The sequence below is a fragment of the Lonchura striata genome, chromosome 8 (assembly GCF_046129695.1).
Source record: "Lonchura striata isolate bLonStr1 chromosome 8, bLonStr1.mat, whole genome shotgun sequence".
NCBI classification, from domain to species: Eukaryota; Metazoa; Chordata; class Aves; order Passeriformes; family Estrildidae; genus Lonchura; species Lonchura striata.
Window position 1 is genome coordinate 388,925 of NC_134610.1, and position 27,902 is coordinate 416,826.

At 37.1% G+C, this 27,902-nt stretch overlaps 1 protein-coding gene across 15 annotated transcripts in view; it reads left to right on the top strand.

Moving 5' to 3' along the window:
• BAZ2B (bromodomain adjacent to zinc finger domain 2B) overlaps positions 1-27,902 on the top strand; it is a 112,625-nt gene that overhangs the window by 37,246 nt on the left and 47,477 nt on the right. For 11 of the 15 annotated variants that reach the window (XM_077784854.1, XM_077784852.1, XM_077784850.1 and 8 more), the window contains exons 1-6: positions 1,905-2,759; positions 15,971-16,123; positions 21,700-21,861; positions 22,240-22,433; positions 25,141-25,350; positions 26,040-26,438. In XM_077784854.1, coding sequence (XP_077640980.1) covers positions 15,973-16,123; positions 21,700-21,861; positions 22,240-22,433; positions 25,141-25,350; positions 26,040-26,438 — 1,116 coding nt within the window. In that variant the 5' untranslated portion in view covers positions 1,905-2,759; positions 15,971-15,972. Of the gene's footprint in view, positions 1-1,904; positions 2,760-15,970; positions 16,124-21,699; positions 21,862-22,239; positions 22,434-25,140; positions 25,351-26,039; positions 26,439-27,902 lie in introns of those variants that run through there. The other 4 variants (XM_077784848.1, XM_077784849.1, XM_021543458.2 and 1 more) reach the window with 2 other exon arrangements.

The window sequence follows — 27,902 nt, forward strand, 5'->3', positions numbered from 1 at the left end:
GGTCAGTTTTATAAACATAATTTTTTTCATGAAGCTGAGGTGTTTGACCACCAGTGTTTTGGTAGCCTGTAAAACTTCTGTCTGAGAACAACAATTGCTGAATCTTTGTTACTCTCTTGCTGACTAACATGAAGGCAGTGGGTTGTAGTTCAGTATATTTAGCTTCTCTGATGGCTACAGTGGTAGAAACCAGATTTGTGCTTTTAATGTTTCACTGACTGTTACTGGACTAAGGTCTGATTGAGCCTTGGGTTCAGAAAATAAGTATGGACCTTCTGTTTTGCTGCTTCCAGTGGCATGTTTTTGTTTCTCTCTCTCCTTCACTGCTCTGTCAGTGCTAAACAGCTGCTCCACACTAAGTATTTTTACACATTATGAGCAATATGGATTGAAACAATTTTAGAAAAACCATCATTTATGAGCTATTATTTTTACATGTGGAACTATTCTGCGTGATTCTCTTGGAGTCATACAAGAATCAAATTCATTGTGGCTGTATTTTAGCACGCAAATTTCTGATACTAGCAGACTGAAGGTTCAGATCATGGTCTCCTAAATCTTGCAGTGAAGGCTTATTTGCAGTGATACTAGCACCAAATTTACCCAAATTAAATACAGCATATATTGTTTTTTAAAGCTATTTTAAGACTATTGTAAAGAGTGCTGCTGCTACTCCTTGTTTTTGAAAAGGCTTTTCTCATTTGATGGTTTGGAATTCTACTCTTCTCTTCAGAAACCCTGCACATTAATTTGACGTAACTAGTTTTTTGTGAGACGGGAAACAAAAAAATTGTGTGAATGAAATGCTGAAGTTTTGGTGTAGTTTAACTTAAGGCAATGGGTTAATATGCAAGTGTCTGATGAGGAAATTGTGGCTGCACTAGTTATGTCTGTAACAGTCACAGCCTGCAAAATTCTTCTTGGTGTGTTTTTTTGATTGCAGAGATCCCTCTTAATGTATTTTTGTTTGTTTGAGAAGTTGTGAGGACAGAATAACTCCTTCATTGGCAGAGGCTGCATTTTCATTGTCAGTGTTTGCTGATACAGATGAACCCGTTCATATTTCATGATCTTTCCAGTAATGCTTTATGTATTTTTTTTTTAAATGAGGTTCCTTTGTTTCTTTTGTAATTGTGAAAATTGGCTGCAATGTATTTCTCATATTGTTATTAGAAACTTTTTTGGTGTCTTGTTTCTTGATTTGTTTTCTTCAGGCATGTTACTTTGGTGTGTTCCCTAGATTGTCTTTGATGCTGATGAATTTCTGAGGGAGGAAGAATTAATTGATTGATCGACTGGCCCCCAGCCCCCAGTACCTTTGCATCTCTCTACTGCTATACAAATGATTTTTCTTGGATTACGTGTTGTGGTTCAGACAGACCCATATGCTGTTATTTTAGGTCATTGTAACAGTTTCACTTGTATCAACAGATTGTCTAATAAGTTAACTATATTTCTCTCTTGCAAAAAGTCTGTATTCTGTTTTTGGACCAAATACTTTATTCTAGTTGCTTAGGAGAAGTGAGCTTTTAGTTCTGTTAGTCAAGGGTGGGGAATGTTCTTGTTTATTTGTTGGGGTTTTTTTTTTGTTGTTTTTTTTTTTTTTTTTTTTTTTGTTGGTTTTTTTTGGTTTGGTTTGGTTTGGTTTTTTTCCCTTTTAATTTTCATAGTAACCTAGGACCTTCTTCAGTTCCACCATGAAAATACGATTTTTAAACTGAAGCTTGTGGGAATTAGTTTTTGGAATGTTTATAGGTAGGGAGCAACCTGAAATCTCTTCTAACTGAATTATTGCCATGTATTTAGTCCATATGTAATTATTTCTTTCTGTGGAGGAAAAGTTTTTGGCAGTTCCAAGTAAAGTAATTTGAATTTTTAAAAAAATGTTATTAATTAAATTATTTTTATGATTTCTGCATATTGTTAGTAGATTTAATTGTGCTTTTTTTTTGGAGGTTGATGCTTAAATTCACATGCAGTGATTAGGGCTTGTTTTTCTCAGTTTCAGAATTTTTCAGGGTTGTTTCAGGGTATAGTTTCATAGCACTTACATACCAAAACAACTTGGGGAGCAGCTTGTTCTGCAGAGAGTGTGTGTGTGTGTACATAAGCATCATTTACATAAAAAAGGAGATAATTTCTTTGGGATTAGCATTAATGAGAGAACAATGCAGCCTGGCACGGACGCTTATGTAACACTGTGGGAAAAATTTCCTTCATAGTTCATTGGTTTTATGTTTTTCTGCTACTTTTCCCCCTCATTACTTAAAGTGCAAATAAAGCTGCATACTTCACCTTAGCTAGTTTTGGTCCATGAGCAGCTGTGTTACTAGTTATCCAAGTGCTCCACCTGCTTTTCAATTTGTTTACCAGGAAATCAAGATGTGTAAACTGCAGGAAGCACTGTTTGACCCTCTCCGACAGTATCTCATTACAATAATTGCTAATCTCTGAATAAGACAGCCATGTTTTGTGTGTAACACAGAGGGAGCTTGTGGTAGATTTTAGATGCTTCCTTAAATATAGCTTTGTCAACGCTTGCTTGGATTTCATTTTCAGGATAGCTTTTGACAATAGGCATCTGGTGACCTTTGGGCTCAGCAAACGCGGACATGATAGCATGTGTGCCTCCTTCTTGAGTGAAAAAGAAAGCAAACAACAAAAACCTCCAAGACCAATCCCTCGGCTTGTTTTGGTGTGCTGTCACTGCGCTGTAGCGACAGGATAATGGCTACTTCCTGATTAAACCCCTCTCCACAGTAAGCTGTTCATGTTCTTTATCTATTCTCTTGTAATGCCAAGTGTTCAGCCCTTCTGTGCTTCCTTCCCTCTCCTTTCTCCCCACGCCCCTACCCCGCACCTGCCGCCCCCCCCCCCCCCCCCGGCCTTCCCTGGGTTAATAGTTTGAAATGTTTATAGATTTAAGAATGCAAAAATAATATATAGAGTAGCAATTTTTTTTTTAATTCTAAGACTGCTTTTTTTTTTTTTAATTCTAACTACTGCTCTTTTAATGCTTATCTGACAGTAGTGAGGAGCAAAAAACCTGATTTTCGTGAGATTAAAAAACCCAAACCATTGAAGTATATTTAGGTTTCAGACAACTAGTATTAACTTTATGAAAAATTCTGATAAATACTCACTGGACAAATGCAGTGACATGGAATGCATGTTTCATGCAAATTCTGAAGTATTGATATTTTCATAGTATTTTTACCACTTCCAGAACTGTTTCCTGTCTAACAAACTTAGTCTTCAAATAAAAAAAAAAACAACCTTTTTGTCAGCCTTTCTAATATGATTGTGTAAGTGCTGTTTCTATCTTTATTAGAGTTGATGTGTTATTTTTACTTTAAGTAATTTCTTGGTTCTTGCAGCTGAGGACCAGGTGAGTGTGAGCTATCACTCAGTACACAGATGTGGTCTTATTTTTCTCAAGGCTATCAGTCTAACGGATTTCATATTGTCAAACAATGTTTACAGTGTGTTTTTGATCTTACTCGGCCTGTTACATGGGTCTACAATGATTTTATTCTTCTTAAGGTTGGTCTTCTGTTGCGCTAGTATAAATGGCACAGCATTTGCAGTAGTGCTGTACATACCACGATGAATGTTACTGGCATTCTATAGTATGGAATACCAATTCGTGTTCTTGGCTATATTGTGGAAGTTTAGAAAAGTGCTAAATTAAATTTTGCAGTTCTGATTTAAATTAATAATAAAATAATATTGTGTTCTTCGTACCAAAGACTTACTTGCTCCTTTTGTAAACTAGATTATGAAAAACCTTGTAGTGAATTCCTAATCAAAATAATTGTTGTGCTTCAAATGTCCACTTTTAATGTTATCATATTTTACATGCAAATAAAAGGATGTACAATTTCATTTAGTAACAGAACATACCTACTGTGTTAACAGAAACTGGAAGCAAAAATGAAACATGGAAAAAAAGTATGATTCAGTTAAAAGAAAGAGCTGTTTTTTATAATAGATAAAAAAGACATTGAATTAAACAGCTGCATTAAAAAAACTTGTGAGGTAGGCATCATATATGAGAAATCTGTTTTGTTCACTCTGTGAGAAGAATAAGTACATGAGGAACAGTGTTCCTCCAGCTTGAGGTAGAAAGGTTTTTGGACATGCTTGACCTATTAGTTCACATGAGTTGTTAGCTATAGAGAAAAGGGTGTGGACAACGGAGTGGCTAGAGCATGTAGATACAGGTCTGTTTTAAGGAGAACAAGGCAGGAAAAGTGCCATGGGGAAGAAAGGAAGAGAGATTCAATGTATAATACTTTTTTAAAGGGTTCTCTTCTTGTGGGATGGTGAAGATCTGGTATTTGGAAGCCATTGATTTGAACAGCTTTTTCCCCCAAAATACTTGTGCTGTATTCTGAGGATTGCTCAGGAATGAGTGCTATTCTCTCTGAAACTATGACCTTTTCATCTTGAGAACACTGACTGAAAGATAAAGTTTCACAGGATAGCCGTAGGTTTCATACACATGCTGCCTCTCTTACAAGCCCTTCAATACTGGTATTTAATTTGGAAGCCCAGTGACCTGGAGTATGACCCTGTCCTAATGTCTCTTACAAAACAAGATTCTATTGATTTTTTTTTTTAATAAAATAATGAATTGCTGCTGTTAATAGATAAACTTTTTCTTTTATATATATATATGTATATATACACACACGCCTGATAAGTTACAGTAGTGCTTAATATTGACTATGTCTATGAAATGTCCTAGTCTGGGGACCAGCAAAACATATATATTGTCTTTCAGCAGACTTCCTTGCTGTCCAGCCATCTTCTTGGACCCCTGCTCCGTTCTTTCCAATGTTCTGCAATCTGAGTGTTTTGAAAAGGTTTCCCTTGCTATTTGTAATCTTTTTACATATTCTACCTCTGAAGAGACTCTTAAAGCTTGGTGCCTCACAGCTGACCTTGTTGGGTCAAGCTTCAGCTTAATTTGCAGAACCTTATTCCTGCAGAGCAGGTAGAGCAGCCCTGGTGAGAGCTGCAGGAGCTGCATTGCGCAGGCTGCCTGGGGGAAGGGAAGTGTGGGAGGCAGCAGTGGCCAAAGGATACAGCTGGTTTTGCTGTGGTGCTAGCCCTGGGCCCAGCCACAGGTCCCTATGGAGCTCTTGAATTGAGTGCTGGGTAACAGGAGTTGGGACTGCTTAGGCTTCCTGCTCCCACACTCTGTAAGACAGCCCCAGCTTTATCTGTCAGATATGACCATCACTGACTGCTTCCCTTTGCAGAGTACCTTCAAATTTTTAAAAAAATTGCTTATTTGCAATGTGTATCACTGTTAATCCTTAAAGGGTTTTCGAGCTTTGCAAGAAAACAACACTTAGTGTACAGCAAAAGTGGACTTGTGTGTTTTAACCAGTGTTCTTTACTCATGTAGGAAAATGTAATGTTTAGCATGTGGCTTTGTTGGAGCTTGATATCTAGATACAGTACTTTTGTTTTGAAGATAGATGTATGGATGGTTTATTATCTTCTTTCTTTCAGTTTATGGAAATAAAATTGTGATCTGGCAGTTTTTTTTGTGTCTAAGCACTTATTTCTAGTTTGCAAGTAACATCAGGATGTCGTATTTGCATCTGCTTGGTTTGTAAAAATAATGTTGTGAATGGAGTCAGCCAGAATAGTCTTCTGACACAGTAATACCTGCTGTGGGTTCTGTTGAGGCTGAATTTTATTTCTTTGTGTCTTAAAACGCCCATTATTTTTCCTTCTAATTATTCTATTTACCTAAACTTTAGTGGATTCTGTTTTGTGGAGATTTTGTTTTGCTTAAATGTTTCAGGTTTTTAAAAAATCATAGTATCTTTCAAACTGGAAGAAACAATGAACAAATAACCCAAGGAAGATACTTTGAAGAAGGGAATGGATGCCAGTGATGAAGGTGACTCAAAACAATGGCTGTTAGGGCATGTAACCCTTCCTTCAGGAACTGGTTCTGGGTTTCCAAAGAGCCATAAGAGCGCAACTGCATGAAAATGTGGAAACCATTTATCTGTGTCTCAGCCTATTAGTGGGAACTATTACATTCATACTAGATGACACTGCAAGATGCTTTTAGGAATTCAAAACTGAGGAATTAGCTTTCCTCAATTATAAGTTTTTTAGTCAGGGTGCTAGAACTCAGTGATGTGAGAGGCTGATATACTTCATTGCTCTAACATGGGCTAAAACAAGTTTTCGCTGGCATTGGAAAGCCTAATGTACAATTTAGATGTTTGGCTTTTTCTCTTTTTGTTTAAACACAAAATTATATTAATGTTAGAATAATGAGACTGAAATTTGATGCTATTCTAAAACAAAACCAGGACCCATTGCAGAACCTGAGGCTGGTACAGGAACACGTTGAAAAGATTTGTTTCTCCTGAATGCTTTTCTGGAACTCTGACTTGGTACCTATAATTCATTCCTCATCAGAGTATGCTAGTGGTCATAGTTTTTAGCAATATTTGAAGGATTAGAATAATAACTTAAATTGTTAGGATTAAGAAATCTAAAACAAACAAACAAATCTCTAGACCACTGCTTACAATCTTTGCCCCTTGTTAGAGTATATGAGGTCTGTAAGTTCAGGATTTTGGGGTAAAAGAACAGTTTTCTCAGCATCTTTTTTTTACTAGGTAGTGCCCATGGACTGGTTCTGAACTTGTTATCTTGGCACACACGGCATTCATACACCTAAACAGATACTGGATTTGTAGTTATTTCTTCCCCAAATTAATTTTCCTTTAGATCATGTTTTTAAAGATCAACTTAAGTTTTCTCTATGCAGTAATTTATGTTATTTTTCCTAGCTTAAAGCAAAATAATACCAAGTAGGCAAAACACATTGTTTGTAGTGACTCCTTTTGAGAGTTCTTGTATATATATATATATTAGAGCAGATACTTTAGGCTTCACAAAGTTAGCTGTTGGTTTAATGCCTTCTGTTATTATTTGGCAAAGTTAGGCAAGATTCAGATATAGAAGTACTAAAAAGCATGTTTGGCACTGTTGAATTTTTAACAGATTCCCAGCTTTTGCCATCAGAGGTTCAGCAGGGCACTCCCTCTTGGTAGGTGTTTTCTCCAGCTCTGGTAGTGCCTTTAATTGGTGCTAAGCCTCGATCTCGAGCTTGAGATCAAGTCTGGCTTTTGAACTATGGGAAGAGGTAAACTATACAATGACTAAACAGGAGGTAAGTTTCTGAGTGGCAGAATACTACCCAAAACCTGGAAAATTTGCCTCTGACAGATTGAAATTCAGATTTTGAAAAAGCACAGAAAAAAAGGCATTGACTTCAGCTGTCCCAGTTTTTTTTACTGATTTTTGAACTACTGTTGCATAGGATTTCTAGTGTGGGTTTCTGTTCTTAGGGTGGGTCAGAACCACCCTAAGCAAGAATTTTTGCTATGCATTAAAAAAATGTTGTATTGATTATCAGTATGCAAAGATTGAATAATGCCTCATAATTTTAGAGTTGTAGAGGTAGTTGTAGATAGTTTGCTCAGTGCCCTTACAAATTGAAGTATAAAATGCTAATTGTAGTATAAAATGCTAAGTCTTGCTTCTTTAGAAGATGTAGTAGTACTAGAATCTGGTGCAAATGAACCCCAAGTTATTGAAGTCTCATAACCAGAATATTAAAAAAAACCAAAAGATATGTGGGAATGGAAAAGGGGGCTTTTGCATTGAAACTGGAAACATGTCTTTAAGCTGAACTGTTAGGCATGAAAATAGAAACTGATATTCATCCCAGGACAGTATAAAGTATTGCAGTGATCCGTTTGTTTGTTGGTTTGGGTTTTTTTTAGGAACAGAAGGATTTGTAAAACTTCAGTTCTGAAATGATAAATGCTTTGTTTTGGTTTGATGACAAAATGGTGAACGTGCCTCTTTGGGGTATTTACCAGACTGATGCTAGAGAATCTTTGTGTTTGAATGTTCTTCAGATGCTATTATTTTAGCCTCTGTAGTTATGACAAGACTCCAGACTTTGCATCAATTTTATGTGGTACCACTATTTCCTGTTTGGAATCTGCTTAGCAGCGTTGGAATACAGATGTGTAGTGGCATCATCTCCACTCCATGAGCAGAGTGTCCATAAGCCTCAATGTCTGCACAGAGTTGCACTGTACAATTGCCACCCTGATACCTGCATCCTGACTACTCCTCTTCTTGAGCTGGATTAATTGCACAGCTTTTCTGTTGGTAAAAGTAACTTACAGGATGGTTCCTTTTGTTGTTATCTGAAATTTGCTGTGCTGCAAGAAGTGGCTTGGGCAGCTGCTTTTGTAGGGTGAGCATTCCTGACTGAAAGTGTGTACATCTGTGTAAGAAGCTAATCCCACCCATCGACTTCTGTGTTTTGAGGGTGATGGTGTCAACTTCTCCTTTCCAAATCCAACATAGAAGTTAAAATAAGTGAAGGGATTTGTGTTCTTAGTAAAAGTGGTAACTGCTAAAAGTTCATAACCTCATACAGAATAATAGATAATGCAGATAGATTTTATTTTAGGAGGGGGGAGGGCAGGTTTAGATTAGATGTTAGGAAGAAATTGAGGGTGGTAAGGCACTGGGACAGGTTGACCATAGCGACTGTGGTCTCCCACTGTTAAAAGCCAGGCTGGATGGGTCTGTGGACAGCCTTATCCAGTGGAAGGTGTCCCTGCCTGTGGTGGTGTGTGTATATGTAAAGAAATGAGCTTTTAAGCTCCCTTTCAACCCAAACCGTTCTATGGTTCCGTTTATATATTTGTTTAAACCAAACTCTTAGTGTTGTTACTCTGAAGGAGGCATGGGTCATTTCAACATTAAATACGTTTCTGTGGTGCTGTGTTGCCTCATGGATACTTAGTATGGCCATACACATTTTGTGGTACAGATTGCATAGGTTAGATTTCTTGCCCAGCATTATGCAGCTTTCAGAAATATACACTGAGGTTTGTCCCGAAGTGAGGCTTATGAAGGATTGTAGTTTAACCTGACCTGTGTGCCCCTCCTCCCTCCATGGAATGTAAAGTGATTTATAATGCTCTCTGTCATTTGTAACTATTCTGTCTTTACCAGAATCATGAAAGTCACAAAATGTGAGAGTGCAGAAATAGTCAAAGTGATGTTTATTTCTAATGGAAAGCAGCATTGTTACTTGTAAAATAGGAGAAAATAAGTTTTTGAGTGCAACTTATTTTGCATGTATTGTTTAATGATGGGTTTATCCTGTTGGATAGAGTAAAAGTAGAAGCATTGTTTAAAATGTCATTTTGTCCTGAGACTATTTATAATGGCCACTACGTATTATTAAAGAGTAGAATGGCAGCTGATTCCCTTCTCTGTTTCTCTTTTTGCCAGGCCACTCATGACTCTGTTATACTGAGCTTAAGAGTTGGGTCTTCTTTGAAGTGTCTTTTAGTAAGTTGCCTTATGTGGGTAAAGACTGTTAAAACAAATATCTATGGAATTGTGATATCTATGTGATTTTATGAATGTTTTCACTGCAGTGGATTCTGATGCGCTAAACAATGAGTTGTCATATTGCTATCGAATATGGGTGATGTGAGTCAGGGGTAGGTTATAAAGCCCATTTAGAACGAAACACGGGAACATAGTCTGCCTCACACGGTATAACTGGCAGTAAGGTATTAAGTGTATTGGTACATAGAAGTGTCTTTGTATGATATCTTTGAAACACAAGCCAATCTTGCTGTTGATTCACAAAAAAAGGTCTTACTGTTGTTACTGATTTAGTAAAAGAAGTTTTGTTGTGGTGACTTTTTTTCCCAGAGAATTTTACATAAAATACTTAGAGCAAATTATCGAAAGTGACATAATTGCAGTGACATTCTGCAAAATTTGCAGTATGTAGCAGTTAACTTGGCTTTTCTAGTCTATACAATATTTGAGACAGTGGATCTCACTAAGTATATAGGCACTTTTATTTGAGTTTAAAAATATCAATGGGTAAAACATGGAAGATCTGTGACCAGGCCTTGTTGGCAGAGGAGGGAGCATCACTGGGAGCCTCTGCTGTCCACAGTCTGTCTTTAAGGAGCTGCAACCATTCCTGTGGGTACCTCACTTCCTTCTCACTTGAAGTTTGGTCAGTGTGCTTGCTTGTTTTGTGGGGTTTTTGTCACACCACTTGTTTTGACCCCACTCCTCCCTGGTTCTGCGGCCCTTGTGGAAGATGTGGAACACACAGGTACTGCTTGGCCTACTGAGTCACCTCTGAGCTAGCACCCATGCTCTGCATTTGCGTTCTGAGTGTGACAGATTTGGACAGTGCATTTTGCATTTGTGATGTGCTGGACTGTGTGTTCTGAGACTCTGATGTGCTTCCTTTCATCAGCTGCAGTATTTCTGGCATCGGAGCACTCAATTGGCACAAGAACAAGCGGCAGACTGACAATATTACTATGATGCAATTGAATACCTTGCTGTAAGGGAAGAGAATACAGTATTGTGGGACTCTTCTATAGTTTGGGGTCATAGAGTTGTTACAAATTTCACTTGGTCGTTGAGAAAAACTGAAGCATATTTTTACTCAACTTTTTTCACTGTGTTTGAGGTAATAATTGAAATAAGGAAGCAGTACAAGGGAATGTAGAAATTAAACTGGAATTTGGATATGAATTAGTATAGCGTTTAGATGTCTTCAAAATACACTTCACAGTATTTACACGTCCCAGCTAACATTGATAGGGTTAAGTACCACATAAGGGTACATTTCCATGAAGATTTTGAGCATAGAATAGGTAGGTGATTGACTGTAAAGAAATTTCAACTTGATATATTTGAAAATTATTTGATTGTTGTTTCCTTTAGTAAATATTTTCTTTTGTGTTTCTATTTTTACTAAACATTAGTAATTTTCCCCAAAAAGACAACATTTTTCTTGTGTAAAGCTTCACATACCTTCCTTCTTTGTTCATTTTAACTGAGAGATTATGTTCTGTTTTCACGGGGTTAAGTTGCATTGATGATGATTATTCACCATGGGAAATTCTGGAAAAATAGCTGGGGTTTCAAGCAAAGCATTGAGAAGAACTGACATAAATCACTACAAGTACCAGAAAAATTTTTGAAAGTAATTTTCTTCCTAGTTTTACTTAATGATTTTTCTCTTTTACAAATATGAGAGATTAAAAACCAGTCATATCAGTTCATAGCTATTGACTGACAAAATAACTCCAATGAAACAAATGTCTCATTTATACTTGAGGTTAAGAAGGATATGGATCTGCTGTAACTGGTATGGACTTTTTAGTCACAGAATGCATTAGGTCTACAGTGTAATTATTGCTGATCCTGTCTAATGACTGTTTTGGGGATTATCTCTTTTGGAGTTAGCCATCTGCTGTGGTTAGAGTAATTAAACATAATTAAGGGTTAACTTAGTTTGAAATCAAAAGTATGTATGTCTCTAGGAGAAGAACGTAAATTTATTCCATTCAGAATAATTCAGAAATACCAAATTCCATTTCTCTATTAAAGACATTAAATAAGCAGCTAAATTAAAGTTTGAAAAAGCACCCTCTCAAAAACACTTTCCAGACCCCTGCAAACTGAAATAAAAGGAGCAGGGTGGGGGTGAAAGAGAGAGGGGAGCCTTAAAAGGGCAGCTTATTACTCTTATTACTATTCTCCCAGTTCTTACTTGATCAAACAGATGGCTTATGTTAGTTAAAAGCTTGCACGTATAGCTATATTTACTTTTCTGTATTTAAAAAGTATTGATTTGCCAAGGATGTCTTCTTATTTATGATTCAAACATGGATTGCTTGTAGGTGGTTCTTAACTATGCTTATTTATAAAATACTTTAGATGCTCACATCTGAGGAACTCCAGGCCTGTCAGCCTGACCTCAGTGCCCAGGAAGGTTATGGAACTCATCATCTTGGGTGCGGTCACACGGCACATGCAGGATAACCAGGGAAGCAAGCCCAGCCAGCAGGGCTTTAGGAAAGACAGGCTCTGTCTGACCAACCTGATCTTCTGTGACCAGGTGACCTGCCTAGTGAATTAGGGGAAGGCTGTGGATGTGTCTGGACTTCAGCAAAGCCTTTGATACTGTCTCCCACAACATTCTCCTGGAGAAACAGGCAGCCCATGGCTTGTACAGGTGCACTTTACTGGGTTAAGATCTGGCTGTATGGCTGGGCCCAGAGGGTGGTGGTGAATGGAGTTACGTGCAGCTGGGGTTGGTCACAAGTGGTGTCCTCAGGGCTCAGCACTGGGTCCAGTCCCGTTCAATATCTTTATCAGTGATCAGGATGAGAGGATTGCGGGCACTCTCAGTAAATTTGTGGATGATGCCAAGTTGGGCGGGATTGTTGATCTGCTTGCAGGTAGGAAGGTTAGGAAGGCTGTGTAGAGGGATCTGGACAGTCTGGATTGATGAGCCAAGGGCAGCTAACTGAGGTTCAGTAAGGTGAAGTGCTGGGTCCTGCATTTGAATCACAGCAATCCCCTGCAGTGCTCCAGGCTGGAGGCAAAGTGGTTCGTAAGCTGGCCAAGTCCCTGGGGGTGCTGGTGGAAGTGGCTGTACATGAGCCCAGGTGGGCAAGATGGCCAAGGGCACCTGGATTGTATCAGCCTCAGCAGGACCAGGGCAATGACATCTAGTTGGCACTGCTGAGGCGACTTGGGTGCTGTGCCTGATTCTGAGTCTGTCATGAAAAAGAAGATACCGTGGGACTAGAGGGAGCTAGTCCAGAAACAGAGCTGAAGCAGGGGCTGGAGCACCAGGAGCAGCTGAGGGAGAGCTCAGCCCGGAGAAAAGGAGGCTCCTAGGAACCTTCTCCCTCTCTACTCCCTGACAGGAAGGTGTAACCACCAGGTGGGGATCAAGCTCTGCTCCAAGGGGACAGGGACAGGACAAGAGGGAATGGCCTCAAGCTGTGCCAGGGGAGGGTCTGGTTAGACATCAGAGGAATTTCTTCATGGAAAGGACAGTCAGGCACTGGAAGGGGCATCCTATTGAGGTGATGGAGTCCTCATCCCTGGAGGTGTTCCAGGCACGGCTGGATGTGGCATTCAGTGCTCTGGTCTGAGTGACAAGGTGGGGATTGGGCACAGGATGCACTTGATGATATTGAAGGTCTTTTCCACCCAGTTAGGTTGGATTCTGTGATTTTATGGTAAGGACTTATTTTAGTGTTTTATTAAACAGTGTAATAATAATAGTGTTCTATTATTACAGTTTCTTTTTTTTAGAAATTTGAGAGTTATGGATGTTTCTATGAGGGAAAGTAAAATACAAAGTTTTAATCCTGAGTTTCAAATGGAGTGTGTTAAAGTTTATAAGTTCCTTTCCTTTTACAAGGAAATACTGTAATAATACAATTTTGATTTGTTTCTAATTTCCCTTATACTCTCTGTAAATATAGTGGCTTCACTGTAGCCATAATTAAAACAATACCAAAATACAACAAATTTTAATTTGTACGAGGACTAGTTGTTGGATTCAAGTAAGTTTAGTCATTCATAGTGACTAAAAAAATCACTTTGTCATAATCATTTGTGTCTATTGATGTCCATATACCAAACATAGTAAATCTTTTTACTGTGTGTTTGCGAATGCTGTGGACTTAAGTCCATCTTTTTAGATGCAAACTAAAAACCATAGTCCCTTATGAATGAGATTTTTGTTAATGATTACACTTCAGAATAGTAGTAAAAGTTAATGGACATATATATGTAATAAGCATTATATGCAGTATTTTCCAGTGACCTACCTCCACTGATCAGCACATTAAATTGATTGTAGTTACCGACTGTTAAAAAAGAATTAGGTATTCTTTAACTATGGATGAAAAAGGATTACCTGGAGAAAAGTATGTATTTAGGAGTCCTGAATGAAAAAAACAAAATGTTTAATAACATTTTCTGTTCATAAATTTTCCAAAGTAAATAGTTTTGTTACTTCTACTATTGTTCTGAAGGTGAAGGTTATACCCCTAATATTCAGTGTAATAGTAGATACCTTTTTGGTGCCGTATCAGTGTAAGTAGCTGATTTTCTGTGTTTGCAGAAAAAAATTAGTTTTTTTTTCTGCATGTGTGAGAACAATTAATGATAAATTGGGCTGTAAAGAATAAAAGCAGTGAAGTCTTTAGGTGCTGTTGAGGGTGGAGTGGCTGTTTGCAGTTGGTACAGAGGATAGGCAGTTCTGTATGACAGATTGTAACTCCCGTGTTGGCAGTTTTCAGTTTCCCAAAGTCCTGTGCTTTGTTCTGCTAGCTTGCAAAGCCTTGATACTTTCCTTGTGCATAGAAATTGCAATGTATAAAAATTGTTAGTGACAAGGAATGAGCAATTTAGTTAAAATGGGCACAGTGTATCTTCACAGTATTTTGTGTTTCTCCCTTGATTTTGTTTTTGTATTTGCTGTGGCTTTTTAAGTTTCATTTTTACTGTCCGACACAAACCAAGAATCTACTTTCTGGAGAAGCAAATAACAGGTTTTATGCTGTCTTTCCAAATGCACATTTGTGAAGTCACTCTTTAATACAACTTTGGATCAGAAGTGCTGCTTAACATATCAGTTTTCTAAATTGTTTAAAATAAAATTTGGAAAAGTGTGTCTTTCTTGTGTACTTGGCATTCTGCTTTACAAGTACTGGGAATGAGATTTTATAAATTGTTTGATTTAGGTTCAGTACTTACCCCTCAGATTTCAGGCATAAATCTGAGAAAGGGTGTCTCTCTCCATGAGGGAGACTCCACGACAGGAACAGGTTTCTTGGACGTTCCCCATTTAAGAGTTCAATATGCTTAGTCTCATGGCATTTTTAATAGTACAGGGACTTTGGAAATTTTTCCCCACCTTATTTATACTGTGATCCTGACTCACCATCACCTGCTGCTCTGGCAGATTGAGACAGACAGTCTGTTGATGCTGCTACCACTGCGAAAAGACCTCATTGACATGGCTGCACTTCTTAAGTATTTGAGAAACTACTTCACAGAGTATGCTGAGTTGAAAAGGACGCACAAAGATCATTGAGTCTAACTCCTGGCTCTGCACAAGACTGTCCCTGACAGCCACACAATGTGCATGAGAGTATTGTACAAATACTTTTTATAGTGTTTTTAATAATAACATTACTATCTGTTTCTCTTAAAATACACATGCTTGTTCCGTGAAATAAGTCTGGTGACTTTCAATTTAGACAATTCATGGCACAGATAAATGTGTTATTTTGTATGAAGAGCTCACCAGGAAACACCACCACCACCACCAAAAACCCCTAGCAACTTACAGGAGTTCTTGTATTTATATATCTCACCATAATTGCTGAGTCTTTCCTTAAATTAATAGTCTAGATATGGACATTTTGGCACGTACTACAGGTTCTTTAAAGTTGGCTGTCAGGGAGCAGTGAAGAGCAGGGCTGCTCTGCAAGGGGGCAGAGGATTGAGGATTACACAGTTGAGGATTACACAGGCAGGGCTTTTGCCTACTCCAGCACAGTGCTGGTCACAGGATTAGACAGAATAGTTGAATCTATCTGGCCCAGCATCCATCTGGTTGTCTGATCAGAAGTAGCAGTAGATGGGAGTTTATGCCATCCTAGAGGGCAGCTGGAACATGGGATGTAGCCAAGATGCAGGGGCACAGGCAGGCTGCAAGAGTGATGGGCTGGCAAGGGCTGAGGGCTCCAGTCTGAGCTGAAATGGAGCTCCTGAGCACAGGGTGTGGTGGAGGCATTCAAGTTGAAATGTGGTGTAACTTTGAACAGCAGTACCAAATTCCCACAGTGCTGCAGCTCTGCTGAGTTCCCTGACAGATGGGGTGCTGTTAATGGGATGTACCTCTCATGTGAAAGTCTCACAGGGACCTCTTGAGGATTTAGTGCAGATCCTGAGATACAGTCAACACAGACAGTCCCCATAGTCCCTTGTGGTTTCCTCTGCTGCCATAGAAGACAGCTGTTTATGTTCTCTCTTCCAGATATGGAGTCTGGAGAGCGGTTAACGTCATCATCAGCCTCTACTGCAGCTGCTTCCACTCCAGCATCTTCGACACCATCGGTAACTTCAGAAGTATCGAAAGGTGGCCTTTCCTCTGGAGCCGCGACACTGAGCTCCACAATCAACACATGTGGTAAAAATTACTCGAGTCTATATTACAATGTAATTGTAGTGTTTGTCAGCACTTGTAATTACTATTACAAATCAAACATAATAAGGTTGCACAGGTTCATCCAAGAAAAATGTTTGTGGTTTTTGGTTTTGCCAAGTAACATTCATTTGCTGTGAATACATTTTATATAGTACTTACTTAGTGATGGAATGAAATTAATTAAAAATTACCTATTTAAAATGCGGAAAAAAATTCAGTTTGCAAGGCTGCCTTGAAAGCGAGGATCAAATTAAGGGTTAATTTAGCAAACTCTGTGCCGCTTTCAGATTAAGTTGTAATAATCAGCTTCTTGAACGTACATTATGTTCTCAGCATTTAAGCCCAACCCATATTGTTGTTTCACATTTGGAGGAATAGTTTCTTCTAATGGATCTTGAAATGGGAAATATAAATTTCACAGTGTCACAGTCTTGGGTAATATTGACTAGAGTGAAATATCTTACCTTGAGTCAGAGATAAATATGGAAGATTCCTCCATGCAAGAATCTAATTTTTGTGATTGAAACTCCTATTTCAGCTGAATGATGCAAATGTCATCCACAGAACAAGAAATAGTAAACTCTTCCCTGCTGTTTCTCACTTAACTATTGGTAAACAGATCTTTTTTTGGAGAGTATTATTTCTGTTAGCCTGATTCTTAAAAGATATATGGTAAGTAGGAAGTTTTTTCAGCTTAAATTCATGGTAATCCCCTGTTTTCAGAAAAAACTGTTCTAGCAGCAAAATGAGCAAAAGTATATTCTCCAAACCGATACAGCTTGATAATGAGTAATCAGTAGATTCCAAGCCCCCAACTTCATCCTGCAATTGCTCATTTGTAGCTGCCCCAGGAAGCTTAAACCAGAATGTCTCCAGACCTAGAGTTATGTCTCAACTATTTATTTCAATTTCTCTAAAATCAGCCAGAAAATTCTTGAATAAAACTCTCCTGGAATAAGTAACTAAGTATTTCATTTTTCAGTACCCCACTAAAGATTTATCTTCAAAAGAATTGTTGGTCTATATTCATTAGCCTGTGCCACTTCAAATGGGTTTCTTTGGTGGTTCCTAGAATGTAGCAGGAGTTAATTTCCATATGGCTATAATGTATAGTCCTAACATGAGGATTTCTGTGACTCATTTACCTCTCCTTGCTGCTTTCGGTGTGTATGTATTAGATCATGTAATCCTATATCTGCTGTTAGGGATCTGTGCATTTATAGGGATGTGTATTTGGTCTGCCAAAATACAGTAAGACTGAAGTAGATGAATAATGTAACAAAGGTACTAAACTTTCAGTTTTGTTCTTCATTAGAAAACAGAAGTGGTTCTTTACTAAAGGCCTTTTAAAAATCTATTCTCATATTTTATTTTTTAAAAAGTGTAATTTCTGTCTGATAGCTAATAGTTAAAAATCTAAGACTGATAGTAATTACTTTAATTTTTTTTTTTTTTTTTAATGGTCAGATTGTTTGCCTGGCTGCATCTGATGTTTAAGAACATACATAATTTTTCAAGGACACTTTTGTCTTCCCAAAACCAAGCTGGAATGTAGCTTACTATCAATACCATCAGTTTTATTTATAAGTATGTCTGTTTCTCTGCTGACACAGTGCACTGTGGTTACTGTTATATCCTCTGTGAAAAGATTTCACTGAAGTGTTTATGCTGCCAGCCAGCTGCCTGTCTTGAATTTACAGGATACTCTGTAGCCAAGATAGACTTTATAGTAGCCAGTTCTAAACTGAGGTGTTCTTCACTCCTGTAATACTTTTAAAAAACCAACAATGTCTGTCAAACAGATAATTGAATTATCGTCAAATTAAAAATGCATTTTTCTAATATCTAATAAAATAATCTTTTAAGAATGAGCAATTATTCTTACTAAGAGAAAGCAATGCATCTTAATATATGAGATTAGAGGGGTTCTTTTTAGCCCAAAAAGATCTCTTTATTTTCTTTGCAGCAATCAGTAGTCTATTAAGTAGTCTCTGCAATGAACTTGATTGCATACTCTGTCAGGTGCCCATGATACATGATGAGTTAGAACTGGGACTCTTTATGCTTTGCCAGGGAGATTAAAATACAAGTAAGTTATTTTGGTATCTTCCCAGGTCAGAAAGACAAAGCAATTGTGTGAAGCCATTGTGGAATATATCATATACTGTTAGTTTAATTGGTTAATTTACACTAGTTTCTGAATAATTAAAGCATTCCAGTTAAGTAAACAGATATTTTATTTGCTTTCTTCTTATTCAGCCATTGCTGAAAACAAGGTGCATTCAAAAAGTAAATAGCTTCTGGAAAGAGGTTTACATTCACCCTCATTAGAATGTTATCAACTTTGGAAGAATATAAATCAATAGCTTTTTCTCTAAATAAAACCATAATTCAGTGTTTTGTCTTTACATTTTAAGCTGAACACGTTAAGCTGCATTGTTTTGTTGTTACCAGATCGGGAAGGTCTTTAATTTTTAATTTTCAAAAAAGGGAAGTTCATTAACTTTTTATTAAATAACAAAACACAACAATTTTTTTTCTCAGACCAGAAGCTGTTTTTGTTAAAGCAAAATTCTTCAGTCTTCTTCAGTTCTCTATTTCTTCTTAATGAGATCCAGAACAATTTTAAAATTGTGTACATAAATGCCCAAAGTCATTCTTTGTTACTAAGACCAGCATTGTTGAAATGTATTTTGCCCTTTAGAATAATGCTTTCAGTCATTTATCTGTGCAGTGGTTAGTAGAATTTCAAAAACTATGCTCAAAAATATTTAACCTATTTGAAAGTAAGTCAAGAATGTTAAGGAGTGAGATTTAATATGAAATTTAGCTATGTGGAGCATGTTTAAAGTAAGTTAGTAACTTAAAGAGTGAACGCTAAAATGGGAAAATTAAGGAAATACTATTTCCTAATTAATTGGTAAGCAGACTTAGCATTTTCATGAGATAAGAGAGAAAATGTCATTACAGTTCAGTGTAGTGTTATGAGACTTCTACCATTTTTTATTGGTGTTCTATTTCTTCCATGTGTTTAAATGCGTATTTTAAAATGGGTGGCTTCTCTTTCCTATGTACATGAGGTAATGGTTTAGCACATTTAGTATGTCTTCTTTCAAGGCCATAACAGAGTGTAGTATAGTGAAGAGTTAGCTGCACTTTCTGTATGATGAAGAAAGTTGATGAACAGTCTCAAAGTTCTTTTAACTTGGAAAGTCTTCAAAGTATTACGAAGCTTTGCAATGTAATGCTGCTCATCAGCATGATTAAGAATCACCACTGTGGTCTGTGAAAGAAAAGCACTGTGGAAGAAGATACACAAATGAGGTTTGGGTTAGTTATGGTTGTTTTTGGGTCTTTTCTGTGATAATTTACGAAGTGATGTTAAAGCCATTTGAATTAAATCCAGCAAATGTAGACCTGAAACATGATGCTTTTAACCTCATGTCAGAAGTTTAGAGAAATACTCTACACATCACCTACAATAGTTAGCATCAATGAAGTGAAAATCTCTTTTTTTTCTTGGAGGAAGGAAAAAAAAAGCCACCTGAACCAGAAATGTGAAATCAGTAAGAGGAATTTCCCTGCACTGTATACGTAGTATTCCTGTTATGTTGCCTTCTAGTTGCTAATAAATGAAAGTTCCTAGTGAATGCCCCTATGTTCCTCAATAGGATGAGTTACTGCAGTCAAGAACTCATTCCAGAATTATTCCTTATATATACAAACATGGTAATAATGTTTAAAACATGTAGAGGGAGAAATAGGATTAACAAGTTAATGGTTTGTGTGTAGAACTCCACCAGAAGCATGGTCAGTGTGCAGAGGCCTTTGTTGATAATGGGAGCCTCCTGGAAAACAGAGAATGCTTGGTCTTTCTCATGTTGTCCTTTTTAACGTGATGCTCTTTATATTAAAGGATGGCACACATTAATTTAATGTTATTTGATGTTAGTCTTTTCCTGCTTTTTCTCTCCATTAGGGACTACATTGTTCTTCTGGTCATATATGCTTTTACAGTCTGAGAATTCCATGATTTGTTTTCCATACTTGTGTTCAGGCTATCTCTAAAGCTGAAGTTTAGTTCTGAAACTCCTATGAGATATCCTTTACCAAGATTACAGAATCTCTAGGCCTTTGATTTTTGTCTGTCGTCTTAGCTATTATATATTCTTACCTTGTCCTACCCTATGCATACATGCTGACTTGCTCATCAGTGCCTGCTCTCTTCTGTGCTGCCCTTCCTCAACCTTCCAGTGTGTAGCTGCTCAAATAACTTCTCTTTTTTTTTCTGGTCATTTCCCCTTTTCACATACTTTCCTTTCTGTATTAGCTTCAGCCTCCTTGTTGTTTAAGGCAAGCAGAGGTTAGCTATGCTTACATTTTGCATGTAATTTTTAGTCTGGTTTGTCTAGCTTTAGTCCTTCCACTGAGACCACATTGCCACTCATTTCTCCCCTGCCCTTCACCACCACCCTTGTCGTTGAAGAGGGCTGAAGAGGAAAATTGGAGGCGCAAATAGCAGAGGTCACAGATCAAGATAAGTACAATTTACTGGAAACAGAGATGATATAAGAAAACAAATATTAACAGCAGCAGTACTGACAGAGGGTATAAGAAACAAACTGTTCAAATGGAGCCCTCCTTATCTCAACAATAGACAATTACTGACCTCTGCCACTGGTGTACCAACTGGGAAGAGAGCCCTTCTCCCTGGAAGAGAGTCCTTTTCCCCTGCCAATGATGTGAGATTTATCAGAATAACCTTGAGTCTTTGCCATGCCCCCTCCCAGCTATGCAAAAACTAACTCTGTCCTGGCTGGAACCAGGACACCTCTTCATCTTGTCTTCCATCTCCTCATCTTGTCTTCCAACCTCCCAGCCTGAGAGATGGCATAACACGTATTGAAATTAGAAGCAGGATCACCAGTTGAAACTGAGGCATTTGTATAGGGTTGTTACAGGAAAAAAAATAGAGGCAGCTTTTTTTGCAATGCAGTGTCAAACTCAGGGGTAGAAACCTCTTGCAATGGCTGTAGAGTTACCACTGGGTAGCTAGCAGTTCCTCTATTTAATAGGTCTTCTCATGGGGAGCAGCTTCAGATGGTGGTTTTGTGGTGGAGGCCTTCAGAGTATTGCAAGACTCAGATTGCAGAGGCTACTGAAACCTGTTGTGTTACTTTGTTGTTGTTGTTGTTCTGATGTAGGAAGAGTGCTGAGATAATAATAAATGTTAAAGGGTGATCTGTCAATACTGATTCAGTTTATAAGGCTAGCAGCTTCACTTTGGTGTGATTAGTGTCATATAGCTTTCTATTAAGTATTCATTTTCAGAATGCATTTAAATAGAACTGCATTGCAAACTTATCAGCATGACTTTAATGACTTAAGACCAGAGTTGCTTCAGGAAATGTATGGCATTGAGAAGTTCCTTAATGTTTTGTTCTTACTTCTAGATTTAGTAAATCTGCTCTGGATTATGCACAGCAATATGCTTACTGAAATACTTAAATATAGTATTAGAACAACTGAAGTTTGCTTTTATCTCCTTTTTGGTTCAGAATGGTGGCGGACAGCAGACACGCACTCTCGTCCTGGGGCAGCTTTTTTCCCACCACTCTTGGGAATTCCCACATTGTTTGCGCCTCCTGCACAGAATCATGATTCTGCTTCATTCCACTCAAGAGCTACAGGAAAAAGTAGTCGGAGTAATATAGACAAAGGTAATGGCTGAAGTTGTTGGGAAATAATCATACTGAACTTCTGTACATGCAGAAGGGTGTGGAATTCGAGCTTTACTTTCCTCATTTTTCCCATTCCTAAAGAGTTCTATAAAAATTGGTTCTATTAGGTAAGGATGATACATACCCAGTATGTGTTTGGCCTTTAAATCATGAATGCTTTGTATAATTGAACTAAAATAACTCCAAATCAGAGTGACACTTTGATGACAAATTTTAGTATATGTGGCACATGACTTGTAAGTGTCTAGGATCTTGTTACTTGTCTATGGAATATTAGTGTGACTGGAGCATCTCAAAGAAATTATCTGTTACTTCAGATTTATTTTAAGTGTCGCTTTGTAAATCTGTCATCTTTAGGCATGAATGGATCACTGAACGGCAACAGTGCCACTGCAGTCTCAGCTCTCAGCACATCCGTGCTCTCCACTAGCATTGCAACATCGGCAGGACCAGTGAAAAATGCGACCTCAGGAGCTGGAGGACGCAAATACAACCAGGAGCAAAGCAAAGTTCAGCTTTTGGACACCAGGGCTGACAAAATCAAAGATAAGGTAAATACACAGAAAGAAATTGAAGATTCTGACAGAAAAATTGACATGATAAGTGTTCTGCATACAGGAGCATTTTTAAGTGTTCTTTCTGAGTACAAAATGTTTTGGATTCTTCTGATCTATTAGAGCAGGATCTGTCTCCTTATCTCCATAGGGATTTTTTTGTGTGTATTGCTGTTTGAAATTTTTTTAACTGTTTGGGATTTTTTTAACCTACTTATGAATGAAAAGTTACTATTAGTGCTGATTTCACTAGTTGATAAGTTAATAGTGGTGTCCAACACCTTGTTTTATTTAATTTATCTAATTTTTAAAAAAAAATATTTTTAACACCTATATTGAATATTATTATAGTACAGTATATATACACATATATATTGGTATTACAATTATAGCATTATCTATTATTTCTGTGAATTTTATTAGGTTTTTGTGTCTATTAAAAAAAAGAAAATTGTTAGACGTTAAAAACGCTTTTCTGTAAGTCATTTCCTGTTTATCAGAAGAAAGAGCTATTATTAACTGGTGTGTTTCAGAAATAATCTTAGCCATCTAATATGAAAGACATAAGTAGTCTCAGTGAGTTAGTAAACCTTATATATAGACCTAAGCACTCTAAAAACTTTGCTACTCTTGGAATCAAAACTATTGAAGCAAAACACAGAAAATGGTATACTAGAAAACTGATTACTTACTGTAAGAATAGAAGCTAGGGGAATAATTCTCTACTGATAGCCATCTAGGCTAAAACCTTTTTCTTTCTTTATATCTATTTATTTTTGTTTTGTGAGTGAATTGGGCCTCTTGCTTTCTTCCTGTTACTGAACTACACTCAGCTACCAAGTCCGAATGTTGGAAGGTGAGAGGGTGGCATTTTCAAAGGACAGCTGGTGCTTGATCTATCTGCATAAAAATAGGGGTTAGCACTGAAATGGTTACTTAGAACTGTGTGGTGATAGAAAATGTTTAATATATGGACAATAGGGAAATTATTAAGAATATTTTCCCTCAAAACAATCTTCACGTTCAACAGTTGACACCTTTTGAAAGTATTTAGCTAGTTAAAGGTATTTGGGAAATCTTTGAATTTTTTTCAGGCTTAAATACTAAAAATGGCTCTTTCTAAAATTCTGCTTTTATCCTGGGTAGCTACATGCAAAATTTAGCTTTCTTTCTGTAGTGCGGAGGTAAAGCTTTTTCCAGATGGTGTTTCTGTATTTCTCACTATTACTACAGTTGGGTAGAGTAGCAAATAAATTTCTATTTTAATATCTCTAAATACCTTCTTAAAAGGTACTTTTTGGCTCTTTGCTTTATTCAGAAAAATTTACCTCTTTCTGCCCATTGTCTGTTTGTGTTTTTGGTTGGTTGGCTGGTTGGTTTGTTGTTTTGGTTCCTCCCCCCACCCCCGTTTTCTGTCAGAATGTCTGTCAGCATTGTCATCTTCTTCTTTGTGTTACCATTTGTCTTCAAGTATAAATTTGGTACTGTTGATAGATTTATTGATGCAAGCACTGATTTTAAACTCCAGTTTTATTGACTAAATACTGAGGTGCTGTAAAAAGATGGATTTGATGTGAAAGTACCTTTCATAAGAATGTTATGTTCCATATCTTGACTTCTAAGTCCTTTGTCTCATGCAGATAAATGTCAGGTTGTCTTTTTCTTAAGTTCCTGTAGTAAATTTTTAAATACTGGAGTTTGTTGTTCCTAATCTTACTTGATATGCTGGTATTCATAACTTCTTTTCCTCTGAAACTTTTTATGAGGTAATTGGTATTTGTCAGTGTAATGATTTTAACAACCTTTTGTATCAAAATACAGAAATTACTCCAAATGATAACTCTAATATGAGGAGGATTATGATTATTAAAGCTGAGCTTTGTACAAGTGATGTTATGATTTTAAATTTCTAAGTGTAAAACTTGACTCTTCTTAAAAACATGTCTTACTTTAAAACCTTTTAATATACTTTTCTAGACGTTCTTTTATTTAGGGTTCTAGTTTTTTAGTATTCATCTTCTGATTTCTTCAGTCATCTCCTGAGTTGTAATTTCTTTTTGAAGATAGTATCTAAAAAAATTGTTAAAATACTTATTTAGTTTTAGGAAAAAAAGAAAAAGGCAAAGCTGTTATCAAAGTTCTTTTACAGTTGATGAAAATCTACGTTCAGTATGATGTAGTTGTCACAGTATTTCAGCAGATTCTGGACCATTTTTCAGAATCAAATCCCAGAAGCAATTTGATGAACATGTTCTTTCCAGTCCTTAAAACTCTACATTGGTGTACAGCCCATACTGTGAAATTATTTAAATGAATGCATCCCTGAAACTTTGATAAACCTAATATTTGTTGTTCTTTCTGCACTAACTTGCACTACGAGTTTTGGGTATTTTGTTTTTTTTTTGGAATTGGCACATACTGTGGAAGTTTACTAGACCCAAATTCTAGGTCAACATTCTAGGCCTAAATGTGGCATTTTACTTTGTGATGTAGTGATGTCAGCAGTGGTCAGAAAAAGACTTCAGTGGAACTTTGTGACCAGTTTTTAATTTTCATCACCTTGTGAAACACTTTGTCTTTAAGCATTGCAGAACACTTTACTCTAAAGTCTCACTCTTCTTTGTTTCAAAGATTATGTGTAATAATAAGGTTACATAACAGATTAAAAACAGAAGCATTAACAGAGAATTCGTCTTCCCGGTAGAAACCCAGAAAAAAAGCAGTGGAAAGCTCTAGTAACAGCGACAGTGATTCGGGGTCCTCTTCAGACACCTCAAGTGAAGGTGTAAGTAGTAGTGACTCAGATGACCTAGAGGAGGATGAAGAGGAGGAGGAGGAGGACCAGAGTGCTGAAGAGAGTGAAGATGATGAATCTGATTCCGAAAATGAAGCACATCATGAAAGCAAGAACAAGGTATAACATCTCACTCTGCTGCCCACAGTCTTGTTGCTACAAGCTGTTTGTGACAAGTTGACCTACTCACGTCTGTGAACTAACAGTCAACACTTAACTGCACATTAATAAATGCTAAGAATACTCTTTTTAGGTTTGCCTCAGGGTTTTCTGTTTGTGAGGTTTCTGGGAGAGGTTTTTTTGGTTCTTTTGTGTGCATGCATGTCTGGGTATTGCTGTTCTTTACAGGCTAGGAGTAGACTTACAGTTGGTAGTCTTATTTCTGTTATAAAGTAGGAAATACAAAGAAAGTAAGTACTGTGTGCAGGTAGTGAATTGAAAAGATATAATTGTGGAGATTGGTTTGGCAGTTGATTTTTTCCTAGTAGAGTGCCTACTTTTCCCTAGTAGTAGAACAACAAGATTGGAATCTTTGGTATCCTGTTAGCTTTACAGTCAGAAATATATTTAAGAGCAACCATGATTTAATACACCTTTTCTAGTAAATGTTGTTGTAACATGCTGAATCCATCTGGGGGAAAAAACTGAACATGAACAATACATGTATTACAAGACTTATTTAAAAATTATTATTGTTCATCCTCTGCAAAGACTAGTGTAATTGTTTCAGGAAAACCGATCATATGTTTAGCCTTTTAAAAATGATCTTTAACTTATGTAATGAGCAGTCAAAAATAAATATTTTGCAGGTGCTAATGCATAGTGGTGTAACAGATATGAAAACTGATGGACAGAAATCACAGGACAAGTCTCAAGAAAAAAGAACACACCAGCAGATACCTCTTGTGTCTGATTCCCAGACTCACTCATCATTCCAGTCCCAGCAGAAGCAGCCTCAGGTTTTGTCACAGCAGCTTCCATTTATTTTTCAAAGCTCTCAGGCAAAGGAGGAATCTGTGAACAAACACACAAGTGTAATACAGTCTACGGGATTGGTTCCTAATGTGAAACCTTTGTCTTTGGTACATGAAGCCAAAAAGGAGACCTATTTAAAACTCATAGTTCCTTCCCCTGATCTACTCAAAGCAGGGAATAAAAATACCTCGGAAGAATCTATCTCTTTGACCAGCGATGTTAGATCTAAACGGGTGAGTGAAGTTTTTGATTATTTGTAACCCGTGTCATCTGCTTAAAAAGGCACAACATTGTGCCAGCAAGCTCTTTTAAATATAGTGTATTAAAATAATAAGTATATATATATTTTCATAATCCTAGGAGGTTATGTGTTTTTAGAATTGATCTGGATTTCTGAATGGTGTAAATGAACTAGATTATGTGGTTCACGCCTCTCTTAAGAACAATGTGCACCTGAAATCAGTATCAAGATAAGAAAATTGTAAATATCAAAATAAGTAAGTTGTGTGGCCTGGATATTTTTCCTGTGCTTCTAGGTTCAGTCAAAATGCTGATTTAATACTTCACATATCTAGTATGTAAGCATGACCATTTTCTTTCAAGTTAGATAGTTTCAAGTCAAAGTAATTGAAACCACCTATTTTAGCCATGATTTTAAACAAAGAAGTTGAAAGCCATTAAAAAACCATGCTCAAGGTAATGCTGAGTTTTGTTTGCTCTTTAAGGACAGGTATTTATGCACTGATAGCTGTAAAAACTCAGTATGGCCATGTCAGTAGTTTTTTTAGAATCAAAGAATGACCTGGGTTGGAAGGAACCTTAAAGCTCTACTCTGCTCCACCCCTTCCATGGCAGGGACACCTTCCACTGTCCCAGGCTGCTCCAAGCCCCATCCAGCCTGGCCTTGGGCACTGCCAGGGATCCAGGGGCAGCCACAGCTGCTCTGGGCACCTGTGCCAGGGCTGCCCACCCTCCCTCAATTGATCTTACGTTTTACTGGTCAGGACTGTACAATAAGTTTGTATGTCTGTCTGAACACTTCAGCGGCTTCTAGAAGTTTTAGAAAACAAATCCTCAGTTTATTTTTTAATAGTAATTAAGAGGACTGTGATGAATTTTCTGTTCAGTGAGATTTGAAGATAATAAAAATCTATCATTTTACAAATACTGAGGCTGAGGATATATACAAAAATAAATATATAAAATACACATTTATGGAGGCAACTGTCATTATTATTTTATTTTTTCAAATTTTGTTTTAAACTAAGTAGTAGTCAGGAGTAGTAACTCAATTCTGATTCACAGCTAACTCATGAACCCTCAGTGAGGACTGAAAAATCCTTAATTTTTCTAGCTAGACTAGGAGATAAAAAACTGTTTTTCCTTCCCAATTTCCTGTTACTAGTTAAAATTCAAATGAGCTTGTCACTTACCAGGAGTAGCTAAATTATAATAATGAGAACATACATCTTTGCTATTGAAAGAGGCTTCTGCTTTCAAGTTTAGGTTATGAGTCTTCAGTTGGTGATAGCTCATACTTTTAGTAGTTTAATTTCTCTAAAACTTTTACTGGAGGTTTACACTGTGTGAAGATTTATTTTAGAGTTCTTCATATTTTCTTATTCAGTTTTAAATGTTAGTAACTTCCAAGAATGTGTTGTGTTTGACTTAATTTTTAAAAATTGATTTTAAACTGT